Source organism: Hordeum vulgare, chromosome 7H, assembly GCF_904849725.1.
Source record: "Hordeum vulgare subsp. vulgare chromosome 7H, MorexV3_pseudomolecules_assembly, whole genome shotgun sequence".
NCBI lineage: Eukaryota > Viridiplantae > Streptophyta > Magnoliopsida > Poales > Poaceae > Hordeum > Hordeum vulgare.
The window spans coordinates 603,177,907-603,189,654 of NC_058524.1; the positions used below are offsets into that span (position 1 = coordinate 603,177,907).

General features: G+C 48.6%; 1 protein-coding gene across 1 annotated transcript; it reads right to left on the bottom strand.

Annotated features, from left to right (window-relative positions):
- Positions 1 to 9,857: 9,857 nt before the first annotated feature.
- LOC123409609 lies at positions 9,858 to 11,200 on the bottom strand. The gene has a single exon (XM_045102464.1). The coding sequence runs from the start codon at positions 10,927 to 10,929 to the stop codon at positions 10,354 to 10,356; it is 576 nt and encodes a 191-aa protein (XP_044958399.1). The 5' UTR covers positions 10,930 to 11,200; the 3' UTR covers positions 9,858 to 10,353.
- Positions 11,201 to 11,748: the final 548 nt, after the last annotated feature.

Sequence of the window (11,748 nt, forward strand, 5' to 3'; positions counted from 1 at the left end):
TTATGTCGTACTCAGAAAGATGAGACGACGATGGCTTCATGAAGATGTAATAAGGTTCTCCTCGCCTACCCTATTTCGGTGATGTGTTTAGCATCGTCGAAGGGCGTGTGGGGTGTGTCTTAGGCGGATCTTGCAAGATTCTGTCGGTGGCAGTCTTTTGTTGACCTACTCGGATCCATTCTCTGTTCGTCTATCCTCGTGTGTCTTTAAGTTGGATCCTTCTAATCTACACGTCTCTTCATTCAATAATCCTTGATGTACAGAGCTTTAAAGGGTTGTTACATGCGAGACAATTTATGATTCGTTAATAATGTTTTTGCCCCCTCAATTCCAGGTGAGGGGCCATCCTCCAACTAATAGTATGCCTTCAAATCACCTTTCCCGCAATCTCATGTAAAAAAAGCCCGTGTATGTGCATGATTGCTTTTCATTGGTGGTTGTTACTATTATGATGCGCGTCCTATGACACCTTAGGACAACGACTTTTTGAATTTCTACTATAAAAAGTTTGGCCGGTGAGGAAGAAGCGATGATAGCGGAGTGCCTTCGACTCGCTTCAATGTTTGTAGTCGCCGTCTGATAATCTATGGATGCGGATGTAATTTACGATAATTAAAGATGAATAAACCGAAAGTTTCTCGCTATCTTTTTTCTTTTTGAGATGTCATGCCATTTTCAACTGTACAACAAATTAGTGACGACAGACGTATGGAAGTATGGATTTGACAGGCTCACAAACTTACCCGTGCTGCCATCCGATCCAGGGACAGATCGGACCTACACTCATTTGACGGTGACAAAAGCGAGAACGAACTGTCCAAATAGAAAGGCACGAGCTTTCTAGCCCAGAACCGGCCTACTACAACCTACCCCCTCGACCCTGCCCCCCATCGCATCACACTCTTGCACAGTCCTACACTCCATTCATTCTCCCGCTACAAACACTCGCTCTCGGCCACGAGACACGGCCGGGTGAGGTGAAACTCCCCCACTCCACCTTCCTCTTCCCGTAGCTCGTACCATAGCGCTACACTAATCAGGCAGGCCGCTTTAACCTTTTCGCCCGTCCGTCAGTGTCATGATCAGGAAAGGAAGCCGGCATGGCAAGGCCTACCAATGAACAGCGCATGATGCGGAAGGGAGCCCCTTTTCTGTGCATGGTTTTGTCCACAAGGAATTAAAAGGGAAAACAACAGCTGAGCGTGAGCCCTCTTCAGTTCAGCCTCCTCTACGATGGAGGAGGGAAGAAGATAGAAACGGAGCATTTTTGTCCGGCCCGATCGGTGGGGATCTTGCTGTTGCGTCGCCCGTGGCCGTGGCCGTAGCTGATGAGGGTCACGGTCACGGTCAGTCCGTGTCTCCCGTCTGAACAAACGAGGCTTCGTCGTCCATCCTTAGTAGTCAGTACGTCAGTTGTGATGCTCCCCGTGGAAGATGGCGATCTCGTGCTCGGAGGTCGAGACCGGCCAGTGTGCATCTTCAGTATGATCTCTGCGTTCGCCAGCAGAGGATTTCGACCGGTTCACCCGTGTGACATCTCCGCCTGCACTGCATGTATCTTCTTCGTTCTCCGTGTACTCCTCGCAGGCCTGTATGCCTGTACGGGGTCCGGCATGCCTGCCTGGACGCGAGGGCCAGTGGGGGTCGGGCCGACGCCATGTGCCGGTGCCGGCCGGCTGGAATGATTCGGTGTGCTTTTCTTCCTTCCAGCTCTCTGCTCTGTTCTGCATGCGGGTGCGGCGAGCGGCCCTAGCCGCTTCGTGAGTTCTACGGCAGCGAGACCAAAAGCGATGGACATGGCATCATTGATGCTCCTCCATGCACATGCAGAGATCTATCCATCTGCCCTTGGATCCACCGACGTTGCCAAATTCAGCACCGTCTCGTCTCATGATTCTCACAGTCTTACACGTTACTCCTGCTCGGAAACCGGCATGTTCATGCTAGCACGTATCCCAAGTTCCCAGCAGATCATGCTCATGGAGGATATATACGTCATGGGTGCCATCAGAACTACGTTTGCAAAATCACGGCCGCCTGGTACATCTTCATCAACGGACGTATCCCAAGTTCCCAACAGATCACGACTGAACAGAATTTTGGATTAGGCTGCCCGTAATGGAAGTATCATAGCTAGTATCATACATGCCAACTAAGCAATTTTGATGAGGTGGCATAAAATTAAATGAAGAAAGAGAGAGTTGAGTATCATATTATGATACTGTATCATATTAAATGATGTGCTACTATGTGTCTTGCATGTCAATAAATGAACTATCCTATGATACTAACATATGATACTATGCATTACGGATGTGGTATCATACACTAGTATCATATGCATGATCGATACTAGTATATGATACTATCCATTACAACCAGCCTTATAGATGGGCTTAGGCTCATACTCCTATGTGAGTGTACGACAATAATTTCTGGTTAATCTCTATGGCCTATCATAGGTCGCCTATGTGAGTGTACGGCAAGTGATGAAAATTTTAGTATCATATTGCTACAATAGTAAGAGTAAAACTTTTATATAAGGGTTGCTCTATCATTTGCTATTGAAAACTTGGAAAGAGGAGTTCTACATGCGCGCTCTTTCTTCTCCGTCACCCGTATCGTCATGCGGGATGCAGGAATGAGAGGAGCCTTATTTTTGCCGGTCAGAAATGATTAACTAATTATGAATTAATTAACCCGACACATTGGACCGTGGGTTATTTGTGGATTTGGTCGTGGGCCTGGCCAAGGTCCATCTACCCGACGACCTATATAAGAAGGCGTTGGCTGTGGAGTGTAACCTAATCAGTTCAATTTCTCCCTTTCTGTATAATCCTAGCCATCATCTACTGTTCCTCTCAGTATGCTGTCTCCGGCGATCCCATCCTTCGAAACCATGCCGTTCGAGATCCTGCACGGGAGAACGACAATAAGGTTTTTGGGGTGCATGTCGGTGCGACTGATGTCGATCCGTCCCCGTCTTCGTCCTCCTCTTCTTCGACTACTTTCCCTGCATCGACACCATGGTCGACGATGTTGTTGTCGCCGTCGCAGCTAAGAAGAAGGCCATGGACGATGCCAAGGTTGCCGTTGCCGCCGTCGCTTTGGCTTGGCCAATCGAAGGGTATGACTTTTTCATCTCGCATTTACTTGTACTCGCGCTAGTCGTTTCTATGTACTGTATTTGCTAGTATGTTTAGGTATCGGTATAAAAGGCATACCGTATTTGACTTGTTGCCGTTTACTCATGGATTGGTCTAATTAGAAAAGTGCTAATATTTCCAACACCGAATTGATACGATCTTGTTTTGTACTCCCTGGCTTCAAGTTACTTGTGCCAACCAAAAAAGAAATAGTCCGTTCTGCGCTTAAGGATGGCAATTTTTCCCACGGTACGGGTACCCGTGGGTACCGTACCCACATGGGCAGGGTATGGGCACATTTTTATATCCATGAGTAGTATCCATACCCTCTCTGTTAAATCATGGGTAGGGTACGGGTATAGCCTTGTATCCGTGGGTATGCTCATACCCTATCTGTTAAATCATGGGTAGGGTACGGGTATAGCCTTGTACCCGTGGGTATGCCCATACCCTATCCATTTGTGAAGTAATGTTATGTTATCGTCAATTAATCATTAAATTTTTATGTGACTCGTCTACTCCTATTAACTTATGAGTATGTTGTAATTTTTTAATTTTGCTCATGGTCATGTACTCATCTACCTCTTATCGAGCGAAGATAATTCAATTTTGTGTCAAATGTGTTATCAGTGAGTGTAAAATTATGAACAACTTGTGTACTATTTGTTCTACCTGCTGGGTACCCAATGGGTATAGGTAATGGTCGGGTATGGGTATGGGTAAAGTTTTATACCCGTGGTATGGGTATGGGTAGAATTTTATACCCAGTAACTATACGGGTATGGGCATGGTATTGCTCTACCCTGCCCATACCCCATTGCCATCCTTACTTCTGCTTACTGACGTTCGGCTACTGTTTTAGTTTTATCACGTAGGTTTTTAAGTGATTTATATTTTGATTTTTATGATATAAATAGAACATATATTATCATGCAAAAAATTACCCGTTATTTCTAATTACCCGTTATTTCAGAGCAATACTGTATTAGGAGAGCCACGTTATGTTTTACTCTCTTCGTTTCGAAATATAAATTATTTTAATTTTTTATAAATAGACTACATAAGTAGCAAAATAAATGGATCTACATTATATACCACAAAAAATCCAAAAATATACATCCTCTGTTGATAAATGTAAGACATTCCGAAAGTTTTCAACTAAAACTGCCAAACGTCTTACATTTGTATCAAAGGCAGTAGCTCTTATGGCATATAAATCACGTACCGGAGATCACCTCATGGTTTTCGCACCTGGATACTTAACTTTCATGCACTCCTTTCTATAACAATTTTTTTGGTGATATTATAGTCCTTCGGATCTCTCTCTAATTACGAACTCATACGTCGTCGTTGGAGGAAGTTGTTGAGAGCGCGAAGCCCCGAACATACGACAGCAGTGGTGGATGCCATGTTCCCTCCGACATCGGGTTCGGGTCAGGCGGGTCACCCAATGGCGACGGGGTGCTGCTCCCGGATCTGGGGCGCGACGCCTTGACTTAAGTGACACCGCAACACGGCGGCATGGTGATGGGCGGAGGCGGCGGAGCTCAAGGATGACGTCGAAGATCGGGTGGTGCTGGCCACTCGGCGCGTCGTGCAGTCACGATGGCCAAGGTTGCGGTGGTCGGCGGCTCGGCGGGACGAGACGTGAGCGGTGGCGGTGGCGACGTCCGGCCTTAATCTCAGGGTGGCATTCCCTGGAAGGTGGTGGTAGGTGAAGCTCGGACTTCAAGAGAAGACATGGCGTGGTGTTGTTCATGTCCAAGGTGGATCTCTGCTCGCGATCTGACGGCATTGGCTCCAGATTGGTTTGGATCAGAGGCGGTGACTAGCGTGTGGGATTCCTCCCGGTGGCTTTTGCGTTTTGGCAAGATGGGTTGGCGGTCCTCCTCCCGGGCTCCAATGATCGCACACACAGGTGGTGGCCGGTGTGACAGAGTTCCTATGGTTGCAGTTCTGCTGTGGATGGTTGCCGGATCTGGGTGGTCAGATCCGAGGCTTTCACGGCGACTTGAACGTGCACATGTTGTCGGCTGGATATTTTTCGGACACATATGGGAGAAAACTTTGTCTTTGGCCGGTGGCCGGAGCCGGTGGTGGTGACAGCCTTGGCGTTGTTTCCGTGAGGAAGGTATCATCGAGGTAACGCTCCCAACTCCTCCTTCTACCTCTGGGGGAAACGCTTGATCTGTTGATCGGATGATGGCGGCACCTTGTGTCGTGCCCTCTATGGGGGCGTTATTCTTGAAGGTGTGCATTGGATTCATATGTCACATATCAGAAATGTGGAGTCTCAGTGGTGTGACGCAGCAGGGTCTGGACGAAGGATGTATGATGATGGATACGCGTAGGGAGATCGCGTTGTTTGGCATCTTGGTAGCGTTGACGGTAGGCCTAGCAATGTCGATGCGCCAGTACCTGCTGTGAAGATGTATCGGTGGAACATGGCAGTTGCCGCCTCTGAGAGTGCGCCGGACCGGTGTATATGCCCTAGATCGGGCAACAAGCTTGATTGGGGCCTCCAATTTTAGATGTTAGGCCTTGGTGAAATGTCTGTTTGGTATTCGGCTCGGCCCTTCATCAAGTGGATAGGAGTAATGATAATTGTTACCAAGATGGTGGTTTCTAATTTAATGATGTATTAATTTGTAATGTTTTTATGAATAATTAATAAAATGGTTGCATGCATCGTTATTTTCAAAAATATGTCAAGTTTGGTCTACAAGGCCTTCCTTGACATTATCAACACGTTTAAGCATACGTTATGCACCGGAGCTTTTGGAGATCTACGCTAAATATACCCGAATCATCTCACACAATGTTGGAAAAACTTCACTTCAATTGGGGCTCTCCAAACTATGTACTATATCCTATATATCTACACCCCGCGCCACTAGTGCTCCCTATCCCGAGGGCATGATGGGGTCGACTTATTAATAGCGTGTGCGTGCTATGCCCGCGCTACCTACTACTATGTCTTACCTGCACGACAGGGTTTACGCTCTCGATACTACTAAGTAGCAGTAGCGCATGCTGAATAAGCGGTGCTACTACTAAGTGGTTACCCGTAGGGTTTTTCCTAGTAGTTATAACCTTGGTTCTCTAACTTATAAAAATATTTTGTTGTTCTTGTTCTACCTCACCCTTTCTTTTTGAGGAATCCCAACAACTCGTGGAGGAGTAGCACCCACCAGGTAACATTCCGCGTATCGATATTATCATAGTACTTCTCCGTGTGAGTCAACACCGTTTGCAAGTCGTTCTTTTGCTCCTTGCATCTTTCTATAAGTTGTTGTACCAAGAAAATGCTTTCATGGTCGACCTTCCACGCATGAAACCAAACTGATTTTGATCACGCTTGTCTTGTTAAGCGATGCTTAATGAATCTCTCTCTCTCCCTCTCTCTCTCTCATAGTTATATTGTATGGATCATCACCTTAATTCCATGATAATTAGTACAACATTGAATATCCTCCTTGTTCTTGAATATTGCTAGTAATATACCCTGCTTCCATTCTTCTGGCATCATGTTTGCCCAGAAAAGGTTGAACGGTTTAATTAGCCATACTGACGCTATCTCCCTAAGGCCTCTCCACACCTTAATGTGGATACAAGTATGGCCAATTGTATTGCCTCTTGTCATCGTTTTTTCAGCCTCCTTGGCGTTGGACTACTGGATTCACTTCATGAAACACCTACTAGTATCATCAAAGGAGTCCTCCAGTTCAACGGTAGAGTGCTCATTGTCTCCACTAAACTATTTGTTGAAGTACTCCTGCCATCTATACTTAATCATCTCGTCCTTCACCAGGAGTTGATCTCCTCCGTCCTTGATGTATTTGACTTCGTGTACAAACCTCATCTTACTCTCTCAGTTTTTGACAATCTTATAGATGTCCCTTTCGCATTCCTTCATGTCCAAGGGTTAGTAGAGGTCCTCATACGCCTAACCCCTTGCTTCACTCACAGCTCGCTTTGCGGACTTCTTTGGCACCTTGTATTTTCTATGTTGTCTGCACTCCTATCTAGGTGTAGCCGTCTGAAACAATGTTTGTTCACCTTAATAGCCTTCTGGACATCATCATTCCACCACCAAGTATCTTTAGCTTCGATTTTACTTTCCTTAGGCACTTTAGACTCCTCTAAAGCCACCTCACGAATGCAAGCCACCATCTTCATCCATATATAGTCTGCATGACCTCGTTGCTCACAAGGACCCTTCTTAATTACCATCTCCTTGAAATCCTCAACTGCTTCCCCCTTGAGCTTGGACCACTACGTTCTAGCGACTTTGGTTAGCTTATATCGATGGACACATATCCAAGAGTGGAAGTCAACCACCAGAACCTTATGTCGAGGGACAACATTCTCTTGAGGTGTTACATTACAATCTAGGCAAGCACTAATAAAAGTCACTACATGCGATTCTTTACTTTTGAAGAGGGCGATAGCTACGATCATGTCGTCGTCTAGAACGAAGCTAGCTTAAGACATCTTCTCCTTCCTGATTCCTGAAGTCATAGCTAAAGACCCCATGCAACCCTTCGAAAACTGTATTAGATATATCCACGTGGTTATTGAGGTCTCCTCTATGAAGAGCTTCTCGCCAATAGGTACACTTCTAACCATGTCCCCTAGGTCTTCCCATAACTCCTTCCTGACGCCCTCATTGTGCCCTACTTGTGGGGAATACACACTAATAGCATTGAGAACTAAGTCATCAACTACCAGTTTGATCTGAATAATCAGCTCCTCATGCCTCTTAATGTCTACAACTGAATACCGACGCTCTTATTAATCATGCCTATGTCGTTTTTGTACATTCTCGAAGAGCCGAGCAATACGAAAATGATAATATGTAAGATATTCGTTGGCATGTGAAGCTTTGGCCATTATTCATTTCCCTACCCACTGAGCAATTATAGCCTCCGAAAGGGCACGGAGGCTAATGAAACCACTGCGAAAGTAATGGATTTGCATGACTCTCACTGACATGTGAGATTTTTCAGTATGAAATACCACCCTTTGTTCATTTTTCTCACCTATTGAGCAATTATGGCCTCCAAAAGGGGCCAGAGAAAACGAGTAGAAAAGGAGGAAGAACGAAGCAAGTCAACAAGTAAAGCTTTTCCGTTTCACAAAAGCGCTCAAACACCCATTGCTTCTCGGCAAAGACACGAGCAGGTGGCCCTTTGGCACGTAGCTAGTGGCGGACACCCGCCCATGCATGCATGCACGGCACTGCACTCTGCAGACACATCCACGCATATGCACGCACGCACGCACCGGCGCACTACCACTCGCACTGTACGTACGTCCGTCCGTCCCTGGCCGTTAGAAATCCGTGGAAGCTTTCTCTTTTCTCCCCGAATATTTGTTGGGCTGGCAAGCGGACAAGAGGATGCGTGCCCTTGTCATGCACCGAATCCGGTAGCTTCATTTCGTTGGCCTGGTGCATGATCGTCCCTGCGTGTCTCTCTCTGGCCGGAGAAGCTAGCTGCCAACCTGAATCTGCTGTCTGTGTTCACGGGGGTCGAGTTGTGAGCCTGAGCAGTGCAGTTCATGGCCAGGATAATGGTTAATCATGGTCCAGCCCTTTTACACGCTTGTCCCTAGCTGCCTGGTTTTGGTATAATCTGCAGAGGAAACAACAGGTTTAGTTGAGACCGTCCAAATGCCTGTTAGGGATAGGGGTGAGTGAAGTAGTAGGCATGAGCCCACCGGTCGAGCAGGTAATTCCAACTGGTGAAATGAAATCGTGCCGCTCACAATCACCAAAAATAGAAGAAGGGAGATTGTACATTCAGAGCTATGTCCTGTTCCTGAAAAATCTAGCACTGCATCGTACTCCCTCCGTTCCTAAATGTAAGTCCGTTTAGAGATTTTAATATAAAGTACATACGAAGTGAAACGAATGAATGAATCAGTATTTTAAAATTTCTTCATGTACATCAGTATGTAATCTGTATTAAAATGTCTGGAAAATCTTACGTTTAGAAAGGGAGGGAGAGAAGTAGAGATGCAGAAATCTCTGAAAACGCTCGGATGGTACAGTACAGAATCCACGTCTTACCACAGGGCCGGCAGCTGCTATGCGCTTGCACAGCGGTCTGGCAACTGAATGTGCTGCGACCGTACTGGTCCAGACTCCAGAGGGAAATACAGTAAAAAAGGAAACCGTATTTAACCCGTATGCCGCGACTATACATGAACAGCTCCCGCGAGGGGAGGAAATTTATACGCGAGCAGTTGGGGAATGCATGGGCAAATCATTGAAGCCTGGAGCAGGGAGACTCGCCCAGGCACAGATCTGGGCGGCGAAAGCCATTAACGGCGCGCTTTCCCTCTCCAGATCTGTTGTGCCCTCTGCATCCGTCGATCCTGGTCGAGCACGCAGCTCTGTTTGGGTATCCAAGAAGATCCCGGCTCCAGGGTGGGCGACGCTGCGGCAGCGGCAGCTTCAAGACATGCTTTGGAAGCTCGCGTCAGGGTCAGGCCACTTTCCCTCCCTCCCTCCTCGCTTGCCCAGCTCTCTCTCTCTCTCTCTTCTCTCTCCTCTTTCTCTTTCTCTCTCTAACACACTCTCTCCCACTCTCTGGTGCAAAAGATGAAGAAGAAATTGATCATAATTGGCGTCCACCCACGGTCCTGAAATTCGGTGAATTGTAGAGAGAGGGGAAACACACAGAGAAAGAGACAGAGAGAGCTATGGATCGAGAGCGGGGCAGGGAATTGCCGAAGTTGATTCATCCCCAGCAATAAATATGTAACAGCAAAAGCAAGTACAGAAGACAAAATAGAAGAGTTTACAAAAGATTACAGTAGAGTTTACACAATTCCCAGCGAAAGGAGAGGACGGAGGCGGAAACACAGAGCAATTGGCATGCAGAGTCAAATTATTCCCGAGCTACCATGCGTCTCTCTACGATTCCACGACGCGATCAGCTGCTTGATAATTGGCGCCATCTTAATATAGATCATCACGCGTGCACAAGCCGGCGGGCGGCGTGTATGTACAACTCGATCGTTCAGGCTCGATCTGTAATTCTGCATGGCGGAGGAGAAAACAGAAGTCCACTTCGCTTCCGGTGCTGAAGAATTCATTCTTCCGCTCGCGGTCGCGGCGATGGCGCACTTCACGTGTATGTGAATTGCGCGGGGTGCTGAGCTGCTGGAACGGAACAGAGGGTGTGTGTGTGTCTCGCGCTCACGTGCCAAGGGGCGCAGACGGCTCCACGGCGTGCGCACGCATCTTCTTGGCCGGCGGCGGCGGGCACTGCGGCACGGCGAGGAAGACGGTGGTCAGGTCGCTCGGCACCGGGTAGAAGAGCCGCTGCTGCAGCGGCGCCCGCTTCCTCGTCGGCACCGGCGCCGACTTCCGCGGCGCCGGCGGGCACACCGTGGCCGGCTGCAGCGAGCTGTCGGCCGTCGTCGGCGTGGTGAAGCTGCCTTCGTCGCCGGCAGTGAGGCCATCTCGCGGCCCAATTGCCCCGCCCGTGACCAGCGGCGTGGCGAAGCCGGCGTCGGCGCAGTCGTCCTGCTGCAGGGGCGCGATGGGCAGCATGGCCATGGAGCCGCTCGCCCTCGGCGTGACGCAGCCGGCGTCGGCTGCAGCATCGTCGGCTCCTCCCGGAGCGACCGATCGCGCGCCGCTCGCCTTGGGCGTGACGCAGCCGGTGCCGTCGTCCGCCACCGGCACTTCCGTGGCCCGGGCGCCGCCCACGGCCGTGTGGATCGGGCGGAGCGCCGCCAATTCAGAGATTTCCGCGACGTCGAGGCCCATGGAAGCCGGTGCGCGCGCGCAGATCCCACCGCCGCTCTAGATCCTCTCTCGGGGGATCCAAGAAGTAGTTTATGCAAGAGAATTGTCTAAGCCACCCAGCAACCAGTGGTGGTGGTGTGTGGTGTTTTGTAGCAGCGTGAAGGAGGCAGGCGTCGTGGAGGTGATGATGGAGAAGAGAGGGGAGGGTAAAGGAGAAGCAAGCAAGGAACAGAATTATATGCAGGCAACAAGCGGCTGCCAAGCAAAAGGCCGGGTGCACGTTAAATAGATCATGAGAGGGATAGAGAGAGAAAGGCGTGGCGCAAATGATTGTGGGTGGAATGAGGTGTTATATTTTTTACTAATTGAACCCCTAAAGGAACTTATTGTACCTCCACTGACCCTTTCAAGAAACTTATTTCGTGATCCGACCCCTGCAAAACTGTCAAGTAATCTGGGGGTTCTAACGCACTAGATGGCGACGGTCAATCCGAAATCCGTTAATCCTACGTGGAGGTTGCGCCTGCATGGCAATAAAATGGGCCAATTGCTCATGTGCGACGTGTTTCGTGCGAATTGGAAAGTGTGCGACGTTGTTCGAGCGAATAGCTGGAGTGCGATAGATTTGAGCGTGTAAGTAGCGAGGGCCACACGGTGCTAAATGGTATTCAATTGATCGTCAACCAAGCCCGTTTATGTTAAGACATGTGGGTCCAACTTAGTGAACAATGCATCGGGTCTAAACAAGTGACCGTGCCCGGCCGCCCGACTGTGCCCCCACTAAACTCTTCTCTAGTGGCGGCAGACCTCGCGTTCTCGGTGGCGGCGACGGCGGCGGAG

Bases quoted from the DNA above. Each gene is read 5' to 3' on its own strand.
- LOC123409609 (XM_045102464.1), bottom strand. From the start codon at position 10,929: ATGGGCCTCGACGTCGCGGAAATCTCTGAATTGGCGGCGCTCCGCCCG.